At 43.9% G+C, this 22,103-nt stretch overlaps 1 protein-coding gene across 4 annotated transcripts; it reads left to right on the forward strand.

Moving 5' to 3' along the window:
* The first annotated feature begins 4,818 nt into the window (after positions 1-4,818).
* On the forward strand, positions 4,819-21,575 carry scn1ba (sodium channel, voltage-gated, type I, beta a). Of its 4 annotated transcripts, none has more exons than XM_062538635.1 (6): positions 4,820-6,867; positions 14,100-14,266; positions 16,782-17,031; positions 18,126-18,267; positions 18,674-18,745; positions 19,004-21,575. In XM_062538635.1, the coding sequence occupies exons 1-5, from the start codon at positions 6,813-6,815 to the stop codon at positions 18,738-18,740; spliced, it is 681 nt and encodes a 226-aa protein (XP_062394619.1). In that variant the 5' UTR covers positions 4,820-6,812; the 3' UTR covers positions 18,741-18,745; positions 19,004-21,575. The 4 variants fall into 4 exon arrangements, with proteins under 4 accessions (XP_062394620.1, XP_062394621.1, XP_062394619.1 ...); XM_062538638.1 differs by lacking the exon at positions 4,820-6,867 and adding an exon at positions 12,988-13,294 and having other exon boundaries at positions 19,025-21,575; XM_062538636.1 differs by lacking the exon at positions 18,674-18,745 and having other exon boundaries at positions 4,819-6,867.
* Positions 21,576-22,103: the final 528 nt, after the last annotated feature.

A 22,103-nucleotide genomic window follows, 5' to 3' on the forward strand; every position in this document is an offset into this window, starting at 1 on the left:
GTAGCCTATATTGCCATGGCAAGGAGACAAGGTCATGTGACAGGTCATGTTAGATATAATGTTAGGGAGCAAATTTTATAAAAGTATGCATAATTTTAAGATATCACGTGAAACGCAAGTTGGCTTCAACCCTTAATACATGAAGTAAGATAGAATATTATTCACTTAAATTGAGGACAAAATAAGACAGTGTGGGGTGCACATGAGAGCATAAAACCATCCAAACTAAAATGCCACATGGAAACAACGCACCCCTGTCAAAGACAAACCTGTCGAGTAGTACTTTGAAAGGTATCAGTTAAAGACTTCACAAATGTAATGCCAAACATCTGCATTTTCCAAACAAGTAGGCCAGGCACTTTGCATGTCTTATGTAGGCTACCTCACCATATTCGTTGGCCTGAACGCTAAATATATATATATCGTTGGTCACAACTTTATGAACAGGTGAATTTATGGATTCCAAAACCAGACCAGTTAAGAGCCACTGTCTGGCAAAAAAACATTTCACACTTCCACTTTTGCTCAAATGGCCTAATTTCTGAACGGGTTTTGTTCAGAGCTGAAAAATGAGCTGAAAACGGTATTTGACATTTTATCCAATTACAAAGACATTTGATGTGAGAGTATGGTCTTTGTCCTTCTTTGTCCTTCAATTTATGAGTATGGCGCTTGGTGCATGGTTTTACTCATGCATGTGTGCTAATTTAACAACTTGAGTCTTTCTGTTTATCTAGATGCCACCCTTGAATTAACCAGTGCCCCACTAGGGCCACCCTTGTTACAAGTCTCTAGAATCGCCACTGTTTGTAGAGTAAAGAGTGGTGGAGACAGTGTGGTTTTAGAACACATATCTATTTTGCACACAAAATGTTTAGTGTAATTTTAATTTACCTAAACTAGAATCATCAATCAAGGGGAGAGAGCATGTCAAGGCCGGGACACACCCACCCGATTATCGGCTGTCGGGCGAGGTCGGGGACTCGAGTCTGTGCCGGAGAGAGTGTTTCATTGGCATTACACAAGCTATAACAGTAAAATAGACGGACTGCCACTGGCTGATTCAACACATCAAATTTCCAAATTGAATGCAACGGCTCCTCCGCCTGACAACGGCACAGGACACACCAAACAGACTCGAGTCCCTGACCTCTACCGACTGTCTGATGCCGTCCGACGGCCGATAATCAGGTTGGTTTGTCCCAGCCTTTACATGCTCTCCCCTTGGTTGTACTATGATCCTAGTTATTCTCGGCCTTAAGACTTCTGGCTTACTAGCTGCAGGAGTAGGGAAAAGAGAGACATTTAGAAGCATGTTTTCTTTTCTTTGGATAATACATGGCATCACCATTCGGCAGTCAGGTTGATATATCAATAACAGGTAATATATCATTTGCATGATGTATAATTTCAGTTATGTTCATCAAACCTACACAATTACTTAACACAAGGCCTCAATGAATTGATTACGTAATCTAGGTTGTGGGGTCAAAGGCAAAGGTCACATGCGATATCTCAGAAGACAGATCTTCATGAAAACCTTCCTGTGGCGAGACCAATCAAAATTTGCCATTCTTTGGGGGGTGCTTTGTACCTGGCTTTTGCACATCAGGAAAAGCACAATAAATGCTGAATGATACACTGTGCATGTTTTGAGCAACATACTGTATGCTACAATCTAGTGTCTGTTTTTTAGCAAAGGCCTTGAATATAAGGAAAACAATGGCAAACTGCATTCAGCACATTTTACAGTAAAATGTCTCCAGTGGAAGAGCACAAATGCTAAAATGGCCTGTCTGCAGTCCAGATCTGTTATTTTTGGTGCATCATTAAATTAAAAACCATTAAAGACTGTTGAGCCGTTGAAATTCTATTGGACAAAAATTCTCTTTTCAAGCAAATCTCTTTGTCTTTGTCTTTTTACCATCCAATAGACATATATATGGTTTACTTGTTTAGCTATTCATAGTGTTCTCATTTTATTCATATTTTACACAGCATCCAAACTTCTTGAAAGGGGGCTGTAAAATATCACTAAATTAAGCAATTTCAGGTATCACTAATGCAATGATAAAGTACTGTCAGTTGTATACCTAATTAATATTTGCACAAAACACTAAAACATGGATTTATGGATTTTTGAAACAATATAGCCTATAGATGCAGTTCAAGTGAATTCAAATATGCTCACATTTAATTAAAACAGAACAAAGTCTAAAATATTTAGTCACAATATTACTGTAATAAAATAGAAGAAATGTTCTTCAGAATTGAACTTGGCAACGTTTAATTCTGTTGATTAATTTCCTTCTTCTCTTTCAGTATGACAACAAAACTCATGTCCATGACATAAACTCCCACTCACACACAATAAGCACACATGCACATGCGCGCGCGGCGCGCGCACGCACACACACACACACACACACACACACACACACACACACACACACACAGAGAAATTATATAAATGATATATATATATATATATATATATATATATATATATATATATATATATATAATACAGCTGCACAAATAAAAAGAACAAGCGACAGGTTGAACAGCAGGTAATGTATAACTTTCCATATAGAGAGTGCATATCTCCCCATGCATTCATGATCATAATACAACAACAAACAGCATCCCCAATGAAATCTATACACTAATCTCTTCTCTACCACTGACAATGCACAGGAGAACTGGCCAAAGACAGGGCATAACTGGCCAAAGTCAGGGCATAACGAAAACACAATGCTTGTTAGCTTACTCACATTATGTAAGGGTCAGGTTTCCTGCTGTTTATTATATTCATAAGTGGTTCTTAACTGGTCTGGTTTTAGGACCCACAATTTCCAGTGTTCATCAAGTGTTCCCCGACCTAACCAGTTAAGAAACACTCTATAGGTATATGTTTTGGATTTGGGATGATGGATGCCAGTATGTTTTTCTTTAATCGATTTGCACTGAAACTATTCATCTGTAAATTAGTTTATTTTCTGTTATGGTAACATGTGATCATACAGACTCAAAGTTTTGTGATTTGTGTTAGGTCTTTGAATAAAAGCTAAATAAATCAACTTATGTAAAAGTAAATCTAAATGTATTTATTTCCGGTTTCCATAGCCTACCTACTATCAAGGCAGCTTCCCCTTACATCACATGTATGCTAAAGATCATAAAGTGACTCATCTGAGAAAGATAAATAGGTTTTGTGTAATTATCTGAAATCCTAAACTTCATTATGATAATTAAATGGGCAAACAAATACTCCCCCTAGTGGATATTCTTTAGACAAACATAACTGCATTACGGTTTATTGGGTAAACCATAAGTGAAACTGGAGGTACTAATGTTGAGAGAGAGAGAAAGGATTTATGCTCCCACCTCTCTCCTTCTGTATTATACACACAAACGCACAGACAAAGTGCATTGGCATAAAATTGCTCACTATAGGATTGTCGATTCATAGCCTTTGGCTTTCTTCAAAATAAATAAAGTTAAAACGCTGTTTGATGGTATGAGACTTCCAATATTTCAACACTTTTCAATCGAGCAATCCTCCTCACAAAGCGTTGCTTAATATATAGCACAAAATCAAATCAAGGAGTCTAGAGCACTGTCAGAACCTAAACAGAAGCATTCAACCTCTGTTTAAATAATTCAACCATTATTTTTCAACAGTATGACTGATGCTTTGACCTTTGAGAAGACCTTTGTGTCACTACCTCAACACCACAGCTGAGACTATTTTCCAAAGCTGGTTGCACTGCTGACTGTGAGGCTCAGAAGACTCCCTCTCATGGTTCAGTATCCACAGTAAAAAGGCAAATGTTAACAGATAATAGGTTAAAAAGAGACATGCCTGTCATTCTGTTAGATCATATTCTATATGTCTACTTAATATTGTCATATTTTATTATCATTTTTGATTGTTTGTTTGTTACACAATTTTTTGTACATTGGGTAACTTTGTCCCGTTAAATCAGCATTTGATGTAGCTTCCATTGATCTGTTTCTACAGAGGAGCAAATCTGGATACGTTTTGGCTATGTGTGTGAATGTGTGTGTGCGTGTGTCTGTGTGTGTGTGTGTGTGTGTGTGTGTGTGTGTGTGTGTGTGTGTGTGTGTGTGTGTGTGTGTGTGTGTGTGGATGGATGGATGGCTATTGATCCTACTGAGGTCAAACTGCTGATTAACTAAACTGGATCCTCCATGCTCTAGCTTTGCAGGTCATACATAAGATTTGGGCTTTGCAGGCTCTGGTTGCCTTGTGATGAGTTCACCATATTGGCTCCTACTGTTATCAGCTGTTATTGCAGCCAGAATAGGCCTATTCATTCTAGTCAATATTATGAGACAAACAGCAGAACAATGAAATCGTTTTTACTTAAAAAAAAAAAAAAAAAAAAAAAAAGGCTTTTAACTTTAATTACAGTGCAGGCATTACATTTCATGTTATATCCACAGCACGTCACGGTGGACCACTGGATAGGCCTACTAAATCGACGTTACCATAACAACAGCAACTACACTGATCTAGCTCCCCCTCCATCCCACTACCGCAATGCATCACCATCACTCCCCCTCCCCACCATCTTTTCCTCTCCCCATCCCAAAGGCTGATTAGCACACCACTCCATCCGCACATCACACCGTTTCGCCGACGCACTAGTATTTTTTTTCAATCTGCGCTCGTCCGTCACATATGCCGAAGGACGCGTTTTTACCTTCTGGAAGAGTCTGCGGTGACCCGTGGCTCCGGAATAGCCTGCACATTCTGTGCGCCTTTTGCTGATAGGCCTGTGTTTTCTGTCATCCGCAACGCTCAGCTGTGAGGGGGGTTTGGCAGAGTGACTAACGGAATGATTTGACTGTCCTATCGGGAGGTTATAGTCCAGTCCACGGCAGTTCCGGGTGACAGTCGGATGGGATGACGAAGGAAATGTAACATTTTGATATGGAGAGTATTCGGTAGCGGAATGCGTCCTTTCATTGACCAGAGGATAATTTGATGGGTAAGAGTTAGGCAAACGACGTTGAAGTCTGTTTTAGGTAGGCTAATTCATCACACCGGCTGTTATCATCATCTAGTAGGCTAGTCTATCAACATAACTTAGAGCACTGTGTAGGCTATATGTATTTTGAAAATAGTAGCTCAGACCCCGAGCATCGTTTCTAGTTGTTGATAACGCACCGGGATCGTGGCTTTCTATTTTTCTATCACTGTTGGTGCTGTCGGTCAAAAACACTGTTGTGTAAATCGTGAGCCTCACCAGTCGTGAAGAGAATCTGTTTCCAGAACAGGTTGAAGGTGCTCTATTTAGCAACAAATAGCTATAGCACACATGCTGTAGGTTATGTGTCCTAATAAAGGTGGATGATAAGCGGAAATTCACACTTGGATGGGCAACTGGTGAAATACCATTCTGCGAGGAAGAGGCATACTGGATCGTACCACCAGTAGATTAATTTACAAAAGAAGTTATTTGTATAAATCATAACATAGTGCAAGATTAAAACAATTGATTGTTAATTTTGGCATGTGTTGCATGCATTAGATGTGTTTTATCCTGAGTAAGCTATGTAGTTTAAATGTGTATACTGAGGAGCAATAGGCCTATGAGCAGAAAGCAGCAATAATGTGAGTGTTAATGCACACCTGGAGCCAAAGACATTTACAGTAAGAGTATGTACATGCTTCCATTTGTCACTACCATCACTCACTGTGAATTTCTTAGTCGCCCAAAAGTCTACTCAGGTCAGACACATTATCAAAAGCTACAGACAGAGATATAATATTCGCACGTAAGAAATTTCCAAACCATCGCCTATATCTTTGAGCATCATTGTCTTCCACACTTTGCACAAATTCCATGAGACATTGACAGCACGCGTATGTGTTAAATGTTTAAACCATAAACCTCATACACAAGTCTTCCTAACATACATCATTGCAATCACTGCTGAAAAATTGTGAGAAGGACACTGAAAACAGGCCGAACTTGTATTTTTTTTTCTCAAAGCAAGAGGGACGAACTGTGGACTAAATTGAAAGAAATTTTACTGAGCTGTGGACTAACTTTGTCTGGGCAGACACCGGCTATCACACGTGTGTGTGTGTGTGTGATTATAAATAGATGAACAAAGTCTTCGAAAACAGAGTGGCTGAAACCCGAGGCTTCCAGGCCTGCCCCTCCTTTCTTTTCGTTCCCTGAGCCATCAGATACTGGGCGGCTAGAGGCGCACCGCACGTGGAACAGCCCGAGCCGAGATCCGAGACAGGCCGGTGAAAGACCGTGGGGTAGGCCTCGGACTGGACCTAAGAACTGACCCGACCTTGGTGAGCAGAGCCATCCCACAGCGCAACACCCCCTCCTCCCTCAGACTGGGGAGGAAGAGCAAGAGGAGGAAGAGGAGGAGAAAGAGACACGCCCTTTGATCGCAGACACCTCCCCAGACTCTTTGAGTGCAGAGTGCTCCCCCCACGCCACGCCACCCCACCCGACCTCCGCCCCAGCCCCAGCTCGTCACGCGAGGGGTCGCGATCGTCGTGATCCAGTTGTTTCCTGTTCTCTTCTCTGTTGTGATTTCTCTCCTTCAGCGCGCTCTGGAGTTGCGTTGGAGGCAACCCACACGCTTTCTTCACAGAGAGCCCTTGCCTCGTGACCAACTACCTACTCACATCCACATCTCCCTCCTGCCAGGAGGTGTGTGAGGACTCACAAGCGTCTGTGTGTGTGTGTGTGTGTGTGTGTGTGTGAGCGTGTGTGTGTGTGTGTGTGAGAGAGAGAAAGAGACGCCTCTTCATAATGATGTCTGCACTGCGGATACTGCTGGTCCCCCTGGCTCTCTGCACTCTGCACGGTGAGTACTGCCTGACTTTATTAGCGCTGCTGAGGCATGCATGAGCCGCTGCTCTCACTCTCTCTCTCCATCTGTGTCTCCCAAACAAAACCACACCGTCTTGCTGTAACTGTCAGGGGGTATTAGAGCAGCAAGGAGCTCCAGGAAGGAGCTTGCAATGGGCTCAATGGAGCTGGGTTGAATGGAGCATTTTCATCATCTCCTTTGAAGTGTGTGTGTGTGTTTGTGTGTGTGTGTTTGTGTGTGTGTGTGTGTGTGTGCAATCATTATACAGTATGCCTCAAAGGATAGATCATGCCGTTTATGAGGAACAGAGATGAATAGTTGCTTGTAGTGTAATAGAGATGTGGTCGTACGCAAGGTTTGTGTCTGTCTTACCCTCCATTCATGCCATTTGTGTGTGTGTGTGTGTGTCTGTGTGTGTATTTAACTGTCGCCCAGATGGCCCACCTTACAAGCCTAAACCAGATGCTCTATTTTTTCGAAGCATGTCATGAGGTACAGCCATGTGGTGTTGGTGAAATGGATGTAATAAGGTAGAACCACGTGGGTTGGTAAAGTGGACGTGTTGTGGCAAAGCCACATGGTGTTGGTAAAATTGAGGGCACCGGGCAATGCCAGTACACCATCTGATGCAAAGCGCCACTCTTAGTGGACACCCATGATCCCTACGGCTGGCGTCATGGTACAAATATGCCACTGACAGCTTGCAGTCAGCATGTGTAAAGGCAACGCTGGCAAATGGGTTGTGTGTGTGTTCACTCAGGCACAATAAGTAGCAATAAATTAAATATTTAAATAAAAAAAAACACACTCTCCAAGTTCGGCAAAAGTTGAACATTTATCTTTATACGCACGCTAACATTGTCCTTTTCCTTGCTTGATGGGATTGGGATTGAAAAGTGAACTCTGCTTATTTACGCATTGATTTTATCCAAAAATGTAAAGTAGGGCAGAAAAAGGCACCCTGTCAGAGAGCTGAAGTGGCTCTCCCGTCTGAAAGCCTATTTTTGTTGTGCACTCAGAGCCTTGGGGGAGTGAGCCTGGCGTTTCCTGCTGATGCAGGTGGATGACGTAACCGGGTGTCAAGAGGGGTTGAGCAGAGATGTGCACGCATTAGGGGGGCAGGGATGGCTCGCATGGGGGAGAAACCTCAGATGGCCTCCTCATGATTCCGCCTTCTGAATACCGGAATCCAAAAGGCACTCCTGCGGGACTGAGGAGCGTAGTAGAAATCCCACTTCTGCTTTTGTCTACCAGGTTAGGGGAGGAAACAGATGGTCCAACGGGCGAAACTGGCCAAGTTGGGCGTCAGCGAGAGTGAGAGGAGAGAGGGATAAATCCATTATGCAACGCCAGTGAGTTAGTTGTGTAACTACTTTTTTTGGGAGGAAAACACTTCTTCCATGTGGTTCATGTTTTCAGAATGAAAAGCATTTTGCTCAAACAGAGACAGATACGGGAATCGTTGGCCCAGGCCAGATAAGAGGGAAAGACTGGCTGGGCAGGGGACAGACAGACAGGATGACAAGCGAGTCCCAGGATGGGTTGATATGATCCCAGTCCTCTGTTAGCAATATCTCTGTTAGTGGGTCTTATATTGCCTGTTTCTCACCTGGCTCCCATCTAATTCAATTGTGAACTCAGTTGATGATGAGGTGGTGGTCACTGGCTATCCCTGGCCAGAGATCAGCCAATGGCAATAGGCCACACATTAAACGTGATGGACGAAGACCTTGAGGATGTCAACTGTTGCCATGATGAATTAGCCACCGGCAACACAGACAGATGTAATTGGACAAATAAGTTTCAGGCGAGACAGAGAGGAATGATTTATTTGGCCTTTAATCATGCCAGCCTTGAGGCTTTCCCAGTTGCCTGAGAATTGTAGTAGGCCTACCGTCATTAATGGCCTCTGAATAAAAAAAACAAAACAAAACAAAAAAACTCCCAACACATTAAGCAGGATGTTTTTCGGTGGGGGCCTGATAATCTCTGGGCTCTCAGGTCTCTCCTCTCCTATCCTCTCTAGTCCGCTCCTCCCCCCACCAAGGCCAGGCGGCCGGCAGCCATTCACACGCATGTTTGCTGCTGTGATTGGGGAGGTGTGTTGCACACAAAAGAGGCCCTGACAGATGGGATGCATGTGGACTAATGCTAACGCCAATAGAGCCCTGGACAGAGGAGGAGGATGCTGAACCCAGAGATGGAGAGAGTCATCTCTAGGTTCAAAGGCTTTGTCAAAACATGATTCAGAAAAACTCATTCATGCCTCTATCTCCAGCAGGGTTGATCACTGCAGTGGACCTTTTACAAGCCTTCCTAAAAAAGACTATCAAACAGCTACAGGTGATGCAAAATGCAGCAGCCAGACTTCCTGAACTGACCACATTACTTCAATATTTAAGTCCCTGTGCTGGCTTCCAGTTGGTCATTCTAGACTCAAGAGCAGATTGTTCTCACATACTTTCTGCTAACAGATCAAATGCACCTCCTTTTAATCAAATGCACTTAATGTTTTATGATGATTTTAATTATTCTATTTTATGTACTATTTTCTTTTATGCTTTTATTTGCTATTTTTTTTATTTTGTTTATGAAGGGCACATTGAATTGCCTCTCATTAAACTTGCTATGCCCTTGCTTCACCAGCGACTCAGTACACATCATGTGTGTGTGTGTGTGTGTGTGTGTGTGTGTGTGTGTGTGTGTGTGTGTGTGCTCGCATGGGGGGTGAGGGGGCGTGAGGCGACACTGCAGGTCTCCCCTGCTGAGCTGCTCTCTGTGTGGCGTTTTGCGTCATCAGAAGGCCATCCGCAGGGCTCGTGTTCCGGGCGTCTCACGCACCAGCCCTCAGTGAGTGAGCGCTGCATGGAAAACTGCATCTCCTCAAGGGCTCCTCTTCGCTCCCCTCCCTGCACACAAATGTGTACATGGGAGCACACACACACACACACACACACACACACACACACACACACACACACTCACACACACACACACACTCACAGACACATAGAGACACAGTCACAAACACATACAGACGCAGTAACACATGCATACTGCTAATGTCTCACTCCTCCAGTTTCTGTCACGCATAGTGTAAGATTCTTACTCTCTCACACATGCATAATGCATACACACATATGTACCCATCTGCGGCCATGCTTATGTAGTCTGTGTGGCTCTGTGTGTGTGTGGTGTGCAATCAAGTATTTATTGAGAGGATATATGGCAGTGTAGCTGACAGGTCATGCTGGTCAGCATATCTGAGGCAGCCATGAGGCTATAGAGAAAGACTGGTGGTGGTGTGTGTGTGTGTGTGTGTGGAGGGGGGCAGGCTGTGAGAGGACGGTAATGGAAAAGAGCCTGACAGAGAGGCACTGAGATGAAGACTAGAAAGTGGAAGATGAAGAGAGAGTGAGTGAGGGAGGGAGAGAGAGTGAGTGTGTGATTCCATTATGGTTTTGCATAGACAGAAAGTCACAGCTCTTCTGTCAGCAGTTGGTATCGGAGACGGAGGATAGAGTGGATAAGGAGCCGAGGGGCCGAGCGAGGCGGTCTGCCTAGAGCACTCTCTGTCGTGCTCATGCTGACCTCTGGAGAGCCACGTCCTGCACAGTGAGAAGCTTTGGGAGAGAAAGGCGAGCCTGCACCAGGGAGCAGGAGACAGAGCTGCACCTTTGATTTAGTTTTAGCTGTACAGTTGGTGGGATCAATGGTCTTTACTGCTGTGTGTGTGGAAAGGTGAAGGATGCTTTTATCTAAAGCAACTTACAAATACGAATTCCGAGCCTTTGTTTTATGCTTGAAAGGAGACTGAGGGTCCATGTCTCAGTTCTTGGAGAGTGGAGACCCAGACAGGAAAAGTGTTCATTAATCATTTAAGAGTAGGGCGGGTGAAGAGAGAGAGAGAGAGAGAGAAAGGAGTGCATGAGAGAGAGGGAGGATGAGAGAGAACGCTTGGAGACAGGCATATCCAATAAGAGCAAGGGAGCTGAGCTAGTGGATATTTCTCTTTCTTTATTTTCTTCTTTTTTTGCCGTCACTACCGTCCTCACTCTGGTACTGTGACGCAGTGTGAATTGCATTCTCATATCCCAATTGTGTGTTTTAACCACTGGACGTCTGAAGACTGGGGTGTCTGCTCTAGGTTAACTGGCATTGTGGGAGCATTTTCTGAAGAGACACAGATTGATGGAATACGGAGACAGCCAGTTAAATCAGTAGCATAACTTGTAGATGCCTGCCAACTGATAAAATATTCAGTAGTTGTCGACAGACAGGGCTTGTGCAGATATGAAGGCGAGGGACAGGGATGAATGGCGTGCTGAAGACATCTCCTACTCCATCTTCTCTTCAATTCCTCTGATTTCTATCTCTGTCTCCCCAGCCACTTGACCTACCACCAGTAATCAGAAAAGTGTGTGCTAAATGCAATCTAATGTAATCAGCCTGATCTTCAGTAGAGTTCGGTACTCCCTGAGGCAGTGTTCTCTGCTTAGCATCTGTCTCTAGATCAGAGAGAGAGTGTGTGTGTGTGTGTGTGTGTGTGTGTGTGTGTGTGTGTGTGTGTGTGTGTGTGTGTGTGTGTGTGTGTGTGTGTGTGTGTGTGTGTGTGTGTGTGTGTGTGTGTGTGTGCGTGTGTCTGTCTCCACACTGGCCTTGCTGAAGATGGGGATGTGTCGATGTTGATCTCAAGCAGCAGAGACCGCAAAGACACTTTGAGCTGGCATGGAAAATAACTCCCATGAGCCCCGAGTGCCCGGAACCGGGCGAGACATTTTCCCTGGATACCGCGGTCTCTATACATCTCTGACACGAATAGCAAAACGTTGGCCATGGAAACCTTACAGCGGCTCTTGTTGTTTTGCTGCTCTCTTTTTTTGTTTGTTTTTTTTTTCATTTCTCCTCGTGACTCTCTTGCCCCCGCTGATATTTGCACCGTGTTGGTCCAGCAAATGATTCCCTGAGAAAATGTAATAACCTTCATAAACTCCGCAGCAGCCTAGCCTGCTGGAGCAGCAGATTATTTATCGAAGCTCTTTTTTCAGGCAGGCAGGCAGACCGTCCAGGGGCCATTTTTTGGTGCTAAAGCCCCAGCGGAGGCATAAACCAATGCGGTGGATTAAAGGTTCTCCCTGACTCATAATCTGGTGTTTTTCGGGGCAGATGCGTTGCATAACGTAATCTGTGCGCGAGCGAGCGCTCGCATTAGAGAATGACTTTGATATTGCGGGTGACTGGTGCCCCTGAAGGTCGAGAATGAGCCCATATGACGGCCCCGAGGGATCCTAATCGGGAGAGACGCTTGCCTTGCTTGTCTTATGCAGTCAGTCTCATGATACGCTACGTCCCCATGATCTGTCTCTCTCTGTCAGTCCATCTTTCTCTCACGCTGTCTTTTCACATGCCTGCTTTTAACCTGTAGCTTTCTCATCTATACTGTTTCCCCAGCTCCCTCAGTGTCTGTGCTTTACAGTGTTCTGTCTATCTCTGTATCTCTATCTCTGTCTGTGTCTATGTCTGTGCTGCACTTGTGTTCTTGTGGTCTGTTGTGGTGTACTTTCCTGTATGCCACATACTGTAATAACTGTGTTGTCTTCCATGTGTATAGATGTCTGTCTTGTGATTTGTTTCTTCTGTGTGTATACACATGCAGCATGCTCCTCTTGCTGCTCTCATGTCCTTTACCTCCCTCGTCCCCCTCTTCTTCCTGCTTTGTGAGAGTGGCATACTGTATGTAGCATCTGTGATAGTTCTGTTGATAACCCCCCCTTCCTCCTCCTCCCACTGCTCCCCCCCCTTAGTCTTTATTTACAGTTTATCAGACAGCATTTGCTCACTACTCTTGAGTTTCCCTAAATGCTACCACAACAATGGCTGTGTGTGACTGTTGCTCAGAACTGTGTTAATTCTTCCTCTCTTTCTTCCTGCTTCCCTCTCTTCTTCTCCTTCTCTTCCTTCCTGCCTCAGAAGTGTTTCCGCATTCCCATATTCCCCGCTTACCTGAACCCCCTCCCCTCCCCCCCCCCCCAACCCCAAGAGCCCTTTCTTTCTTCCAGCGGTGAAGAAAACAAAACTCAGTGATTTTTCCCAGAATGTTCTGAAGAGAGGAAAAAAGAGAGAGCAATATCAAATCAGTTCCCAGAGATGCTGTCCGTAACCCCGTTCAGCAGAGAGAGAAGGCGACGGCGGTGTCGGCGATAAGATTGTGTATCAGTATTGTGTAGTGGCGAGTGCCTCAGCAGCTATGCCAAAGATCTGCCGCTGACAGTCGTAGTTGGAAGTAACCCCGGCTCACAGGTTTATCTCGAGCAAGAGGACCTGTTGTGTAGCGTTACTGTTAAAAAATGTACGTTTACAGCCATGCAGATGCTTCATTCAAAACTACAGAGTGCGGTGTGAGAGGCACTTGGAAGCACAGGTGTGTTGCTCTCCGCCGATGTGTGTGTCTCTTGATGGCATATATAGACCCATGCTGCTATATATGATGATAGATAAGCTACATAGAGGTCAAATGGCCAGGGATTGTCAACAAAAGCATCTGCGAGCAATTTATTTCCCCTCACACGGAAAGCTCTTTCTGTGCCTCGGTGGCAGGCTGAATAATTAGTGATGGGTCAAAAACAACCATTACTGTGTTGTCGACACGCGACACAGTTGATTGGGAACTAAAACTAGACACCGCCTTCTGAAAATGAGTGGAAATAAAATATGCAAGACAAAAAAAATGCCTTGATATGAGCTACCACAGGAATAATAATAACAACAACAACATAAAAAACAACAGCATGCAAATGTAAGTGATGGGAACGTGCACGTAAATGAGCATCAGAAGACTGATGTTTGAAGTCTCTGTCTTGTCTCATGCCCCATTGCGAACATTGTAACTTAGATGTGGAGTGCTTGCAGTTGCTAAAATAAATAAAAGTCTGTCAGGCCAGACATTCATATGCATTATTTGAAATAATATCATGGTAGGTTGCAGTAGCCATGTCTGAGCACAATCCCTATAACACTGTAGGGCTAGTTTTCTTCTATTTTCCAATCTAGACTAGTCTTGGACTAACCTGAGCAAAGCAAAGCGCTGTCACGCTAGTCCAGAACTAGTCCTGAACTAGTCCAGAGCTAGTCCAGAACCTCCATCTTAGGAGACTGGACTCTGTGAAAACCCAGTGGAGAGTGCTGATTGCGGCGTCCTAACCTCTGGGCCTGTGGTCTGTCCTCAGCTCGTCTCAGCCATGCGGCGTGCGTGGAGGTGGACTCGGACACGGAGGCGGTGGCGGGAGCGGGGTTTAAGATGGGCTGCATCTCCTGCAAGCTGAGGGGGGAGGTGGAGGCCAAGGCCACTGTGGACTGGTACTTCATGGCCCAGGGAGAGAAAGAATTCTCCCATGTGAGTATGCTTCCCACTCTGTCTTGCTCAGCCATTAAAGGGACAGTCAGCGATTACGCAGGAAGTCGCATACAATCGCTGACTGCACCTCTCAGCACGACCATGTGTATTAGGGTCATTGTGTGTTGTGGGTGACTTTTTGTTTATACAGTAATTTCTCGCATATAAGCCACATTGTGTATATGCCGCAGGACAGTGTTTTATGGAAGTTAAAAGAAACAAAACCATATTAATTGCCCCCCTGTAGGCTATTAACCTCATAGCTGAAGAAATTTTGCAAAATCAATGCCGCGGCTAATAGTCAGGAAATTACGGTACTTATAATGTTCTGGAGTCTTTTTTGATATACTACTTGCACTATTTTGGGGTATGTGGTTGTGTCATGGCAGGTGCCATAAAAAGCCCCAGAATTCACGCTCAGATTTGCGATAGGAACAACACCACTGCATTATTATGCTGGTGATCAGTTAGTCTATAGGAGCAGCCAGACTGGCATCTGAGCAATAGGCTATACTGTATGCACGGAAGGCTGCTCAGGTACTGTACTTCATTTGTTTCTGGTGGAGCCAGGTGTGTTGGAACCTGCTGCTATTGTTAATTGTCAGTGTCTACATGGACCCGCTTGGTTGTTGCACCTAGCGAATCAGCATGTTACGATGTAAAAGGGTTTATGCATGTGTTATAATTGTTATTATTGGGCAAACCATATCTTCAGTGTTGGAGTGAACATGGAAGGAGCAAAATGTAACAGAAGATGCAGTTACAACACAGTTAAGGCTTCACCAGAAACAAACAATAGGTACCTGAACAGCCTTCCATGCATATAGCCTATTGCTGTTGTCCATTAGGCTAGCACCCCCCCCCCCCCCCCCCCCCCCATCTCTCTATGTACTGGAATTAGAGCTGTACATGTCTCTCACAAGAAGGCAGACACATGCATTTTTTATGCTGAGGTGTTTTGTCTCTGCATAGGCCATTGGCAACAAAACCTCATCCCATAATAGAGTTTAGTCCATTAGACAGAAGCCTTGGCTCAGCTGTGCACTAAGCCAAAGCAAAGCACCACCTCAAGGTTCACTGATAGATTTGCTAATGTCAAGGATGTCATCCATTTTAAGTCAGTTGCTAAAGCAGAAATGTTCTACAGATGGTATAACAGAAGGTATGACATTAGCCAGCATTGTGAGAACTGTGTGTCCCAAGATCAGTGAACATTTTTCAACCATTGACATTGCTTCATGAGTGTTAATGGAATCACATTATGAATAGCACTAGGTGGATGTACATTGGTGTGTTTGTATGTGTGTGTGTGTGTGTGTGTGTGTGTGTGTGTGTGTGTGTGTGTGTGTGTGTGTGTGTGTGTGTGTGTGTGTGTGTGTGTGTGTGTGTATGTACAGTTCTGCTTGGATGTAGCACAACCTTGTGTAACTTGATTCTGTGCAACAGAATGCCAAGGACAGAGTCAGAGTCAGAGAGAGTATGTGGTCAGGGGTTTAACCTTTGAGCTTTTTGTCTATTCTGAGCTCAGTAAGGGCCTGACAGGGTAACAGTGGTGCTGATCTACAATGAAACGGTGACATGAATGACCTCAGGTTGCCTTGTCAAAAAAAGCTCATGAGCGTTGACAACTGTGAATACTCTTCCCATCCAGATGATCTTAAATGGGATATTGCTGAATAGTGGGACAGATAAGCTCATAATATATATAACAGGTATTGTGCATTTTATGACTAAAGTGACATTTTAGCCCAGTGTTTCTAGAGACAGTAAACTTCATTTTCAGACATGGAGCCACTTCAGATTTAATCTCAGGGGCCAGACAGGCTCAAAACAAATTTCACTCATTTTCAGGAGTAAAATATTTCTGCAAGTCTAGAAAGGTACAGCATTGACCATTAAAAAAAAATCAAACTGCAGATAGGAGCAAAAATAAACTAACTTGGGCAGAAAATTAGAATATGAGCAAGCATGTACAGTATGTGATACTACCCCGCAAACACACCAACGTGTGGCCGTAACATGATTTTCCGATCACGGATAATGTTGCCATGTTAGGTTCCAACGTGGCGGCTTAATGGCGACCATGCAGTAACCAAAGTGGCTCTCCGGCAACCTTCCTGCAACATAATTGCCACATAACCGCAATATTGTAGCAACGTTGAAACCCATGTGCTCGGAAGTCGCTGTCACATCTTTTTTACATGACCTGTATAACGGGTGCCGGCTAGATATACAGAACATGTGGTTCAGGACTGTGCTTCGCGGGTGATTGATGGCTTTTTCAAATGTAAATCTCTGACTACCTCAAACACAGAAGCTGTGTCATTGATGCCTTTTAAAAACACCCCGCTAGCCAATTTAATGATTCTGTACAAAAAAGCCTTGGGTTCCTCACAATTCCATTGTAGGCCTACACCTCACTTGCGCAACTCACAGCACACAGGTGTGCCTGCCTTGGCACACCGATGGAAGACCACTGCATTAGATAACTAGTTCCTCTACTGTCCCTCCGTAGATCTGCAGATTTGACCCTGACCGCGACGCGAGGCAACCCGACGTGACCGACGAACGTTTCTACGAACGTCTGTACTGGAACGGCAGCAAGAACACGTTGGACGTGCAGGACGGATCCATCTTCATCCACAACGTCTCCTTCAACGACACAGGCACCTACCGCTGTTACTTTGACCGCAGCCTCACCTTCGCCAACTACAACTACCGCACCAACACCACCAAGTTCGTCCTCATCAAAGTGGTTCCCAAAGGTGAGGGAGTGCTTGAGTGATGATGGTGATGGTGATGATGAAGAAGAGATGGAAGTAACATATGACATTTGACATGGTGTTGGGGGTGTCACAGGGCAACTGGTGCCAGTACACTTTGAACTCAAGAGTCCTTAATTCACAAAATGAGGGAGGCACAACCTCCAGAGCTGTTCTTCACAGTTATTGGCCCGCGTGTTGAGCAAGATTTCTGAGAACAAAAAAGTACAAGGGAAATGCATCCTTTGTCCTGATTAGATATGTCAAAGTCAAGGATGCTGTTACTAAAAGCCACCTGTTGTTGAAATACATGTAATTGATGTAACCAAGGTCACAGTATCAAGTTAGCTTACATCAGAGTACTTGTACACAGTGTGTGGCTGTGAATTGCTGTCAGGCTGTGAGATATTGATGCAGGACAGAGAACATGTTCTGAAGACTCCAGTGTTCTAACTGCATGTCTATTTTAAGATCAATGTAATGTAATGTAATATATATATATATATATATATATGTGTGTGTGTGTGTGTGTGTGTGTGTGTGTGTGTGTGTGTGTGTGTATACCGGTATATAAATCTATGTTTGTTATAGCATATAACGTGGTTGTGTAACAGAGCAGGTCTGATGATTGGTGAGGGTGTTATGAGTCAGTCATAAAATCGTCTAGTTTTTCATTCAGTGGATGGGGACAGCCAAGGATAACCCAGGGACCCTACTAGGGTCATTCACTTTCTATTTTATTAGATTTGAACAGTCTGTAGAAACTTGATGTTAGAGCATTAGAGATATGGTCTAAGAGGGTGAAGGGAGTCATTTGATAATTTCATTTGTTGTATTATTTGAGAGAGAGATGATGGGAGGAAATAATTACCTTTTGGAATAGCACATCCCTGTGGTGAGTTGGCTGTATTACAAGGGAACAGAAATTTCAGCAGTTTGCCTTAACTCGAGGGATTATTTTGGATGTGCTGTCGCAGAGGTTGAGCCATTTGAGCAGTTTGAGATGGAGTGCACTTCCGTGCTCAGCCTTCATCCCATTTACATCTCAGTTTACTCGGCACGCCTATAATAACACTGTAACTTTTTCCCCCCCTCAGCCACTCGAGGCTTGGCCTCCATCTTGTCGGAGGTAATGATGTACGTATCGATCATTGGGCTTCAGCTATGGCTGGTGGTTGAGATGGTGTACTGTTACCGGAAGATAGCGGCCGCCGGGGAGGAGGCCCTGAGAGAGAGCGCGTAAGTAGCCATTCTTTTAGCCCTGCTTCACCTGCTGCTCAGCTCCACTGCTGAGTCTGCGGATACTCAAGTAATGGAGGATACTGTATGTCTCCTGTGCCTCCGTTAAGTGGTTAACTTGTTATTGTCCGTAAGAGTTACTGCAAACCGAGGGCCTGAACTTTTCTGCTTTCTGTTTCCTTCTGGAAAGTGACACTCTGTGGTCAGTTTCTGAATTCTTCTGTTTCCCTCTTAATGCACAAGCACTTCCCTGGGGTCACTTGTACTGTCCTGTTTCTGTCCTTCAGAGTCACTCAGCTGTGACTTTTTGCCAATTTTTCAGCTTTTCTCATTTTTCTGCTTTTCTGCCTTTCTTGATCTTTACGCCTTTTCTGTCCTTTCTTCTTCCCTCCTGCCTCTCCCTCAGGGCGGAGTACTTAGCCATAGCCTCGGAGAGTAAAGATAACTGTGCGGGGGTTCAGGAGGCAGAATAACACAGGTAGGTCTGCCTTCAGGTTACGACCAGAGTGCCGATCAGGCCTGCTCATGTCTGATCTAACTGCCCAGTCTCTGCTTCCTTCCCCCTCCAATGGCCGCAGACTCTGCTACATCTATTCAAATCACTTTGTTTACAGACATAATGTGTTTTTGGAGGGTGTGGTGGGGTTGGTTGGGGGTATAATGTAATGGACAAATGTAATGGAATTTAGAGAAAACTTGAACTTGGTGTAATCATAAACTTCTGTTTGTGTGACAGGTCTGTGTGTCTTCTTTTCAGGACAAAGAAAATCCCCAAACACCTGGCCTAACGTTCCCAAACACCTGGCCTAACATTCCCAAACACCAGGCCTAACGTTCCCAAACACCAGGCCTAACATTCCCGTCCATCCTGCTGTCCTGTACACAGCCTTGAGCCAGGTCTTGTAAAATGACTCCATCACATCTGCACAGCATCCACTCAGCCAGAACAGAAGACCCATCCAAGAACCCTTAACGTCATTAACGCCTCTGGAACTCACCGTGCCGGAGGTATAAAAGTCCTGCCACATTTTTTTCCAACCATTCACTTAATCAGCTGATTCTAATGAGCACAGCTCTTAAGCCAGGTAGATCGGGTAATTAGTGAAATCACCTATGTTAAGCGCACAGTACACAATACATGGCAGGACGTTTTTGCTTTCTGAAGCTGGACTTTTACATCTGGGCACAGTACCATTAACACTTTGTCCCTCACATTAGATGTGTCAGAACGATGTAGCTCAGTTTTCATTCGTAGATGAGGAAGTAACAATGTAATATATGGTGAGAAATTGAATAACAATGGATTCCTAAAGACCAACGGGACACTTATGTCTATATGAAAGATGATAATCAAAATGGCAAATGTTATGAAGTTGTAAATATGCACTGACTCATTTACACACTAGTGAGACGGCACAGTAGTGTATTCCAGATGTCTCTCTACTGACTGAACGAGTGATCTGCTTTATGAAGACTATCAGTGACATGAAATGACTGCTGACATAAATCAGCATACTTGGTCATAAAGATGCATTAAACGTGGGTTTAGAAGATAAGGTGCAACTGAAAAGCTTAGCACTTTGTCACAGGGGCATGATCTTGCATCTGATAAAGTATTGAATTGTAACAGCAGCTGTATATGATTGGATTACTGGAGAGAGATGTTTTGTGTGAGCAGATCTTCCTTCTGATAACATGCATGTGTATAATGCAGCGACAGTACAGATTCTACTAAACTCTAGTAACCAAACTGAGATGTTAGACATTCCTCCTTGTTAGCCATCACATAAAGCACATTATGGCCGTTTGGGCACAAGCGCACACACTACATTTGTACAACTTTCCTGCACCCCTCTCCACTCAGAACCCCACTCCTAAAACATCTCACTCGTGTAAATATTTAAATATAATGTATTACTTATTCTCTGATGCAATGGAATTGTATGGATGACACTAGTGGTCAGTTTTGATAAGGTTTTATCTTTTTGTTAAAAACACTTCACTAACTCGCATACTCCAAGCTGTTAACAGAGGTGGTCCACTTATTAACTTGGCATGCATTTTGAGATTTTAAATGTTGTAGCTAAGCATCCACTGAACAAAGTGGCGCAGACCTAAGGCCTCCTCAGCTGTGTTGACAAATGTTATGGGTGAGACCTGGTCAAGCAAATGCGCATTACAGCAGCTGTGGCTGCTCATGATGTGTGTGCTCCTTCATGCCATTCGAACAAATGTATGAGATGATGATTTATGAGGTCCATGTTCCATGAAGAGTAGCCTACATGCATTTTTAAAGTCTATGTTTTTTCTATGCCCTGGAATTTTCTCTGCCTTGATCCCTACAGTTAAAGAAAGAAATCTGAAGATTGTTGGGTTTTTTTTTTCTTTCCACTAAGGGCTGCATGAGTTATTTGGTTAGCAATCCCCTAATGCTTGGGAATGTTAAAAAAAAAAAAAAAATCATCTCACTTGTGCCTCACGCGGAAATGTTTTCCCCAAACCTCCAAGAAGATGAAGTCTTAGCTAGGCTAGGTAGACCAAATACACTGGAGGTAAATCTGTCTCTAGTGAAGGAGAATGCAAACAAAAAGGCAAAACAATGTGTGTGTCATCAGATCACTCATAAAGCCTGGGAGATTTATTCGTCTCCCCTGCTTGTCCTTTTGCCAACCCTCAGGCGAGAACCCCGTTTTGCCAAGGGGGGGCAGCAAAACACTGCCAGACTGACTGCCGTTTTTAGGGCCTTGATTGGTGGGGGGGAAAAACTATTTTCAAAGTACAGGTACAGATTTTGTTACTTTTGGGATGTTGCATCTTGTAATAATTCAGCTTTCTACTGCATGCCTTTGCAAAGTTTGAAAGAACTTAAGGTTTAGTCTTTCCCTCTTAGCTACCGTGAGATGAGCGCCAAGTCGATTTGATTGTATTGGTCGGTTCACATGCCTCAGTGTGTCACAAAACGGGTTCAACACAGACAGTTATGAACAACTAATGCTCCCGCCACACCTGGTCACTAATGATGTGTTTGTTGCATATCAGTGGTCTTGTCTGGTATGACCCCCTATGCCTACTCTTCAGAGTTTGCTGAATTGTCATTGCTGGTCCTTTTCATGTCTACCGAGACTGAACGTTCACTTTAGGTGTCTAAGTTGGTAACTCCACTCTCACCGTGACAGCATACCCTGTTCACATAAAACATTTTGGGGGGGCAAAAGCTATTTTAAAAGTATGCATTTCATGTATATGTGAAAATGTTGCTTGCCAAACAAATTATGAAAAGGATATGGTTAAGTATAATTAAAAATGTAATGGAAAACATGCCTTGTGTCCTGTTCTTTGTACACTTCTACTGTAGCGTAACTTACCTAATGATTCCTTGATTCATCACGTAAATATGTTTAAATTGGTTTCCATTTCTTTCTTTGTTAATGTGTCCATTGAACTTCTATCTTCTAGGGAGGCATGTAGGCATGTAGACCGAAATACCATAGGCCACATGTTCAACAGAGACCATTGCAAGGTGAATTACTACATTTATTGATATTTTATTGCTATTTCCTAATTAGAATACTAGCCTATTGGTATACAGGAATTTCTGCCAGCTCACCATTCCACAGTTGAGAATGCCGGATCCTGTTGTGGCACTATGTTTATTGTGACTGAACTGGTAGCATTTAAAAGAGCCTTAGCTATGTATAGGTTTAGGCTACTGTGTTGTGCTGGGTGATGTCCACCCGCGAAAAGGGGTTACATTTAATGCAATTCCATTCCATTCTAAATACTAAAAAACATTCAAATGTCCAAGACAGTGTTTGTATTTAAAGCAGGACAAGGCA

This window comes from Sardina pilchardus, chromosome 6 (genome assembly GCF_963854185.1).
Source record: "Sardina pilchardus chromosome 6, fSarPil1.1, whole genome shotgun sequence".
Lineage (NCBI taxonomy): Eukaryota > Metazoa > Chordata > Actinopteri > Clupeiformes > Clupeidae > Sardina > Sardina pilchardus.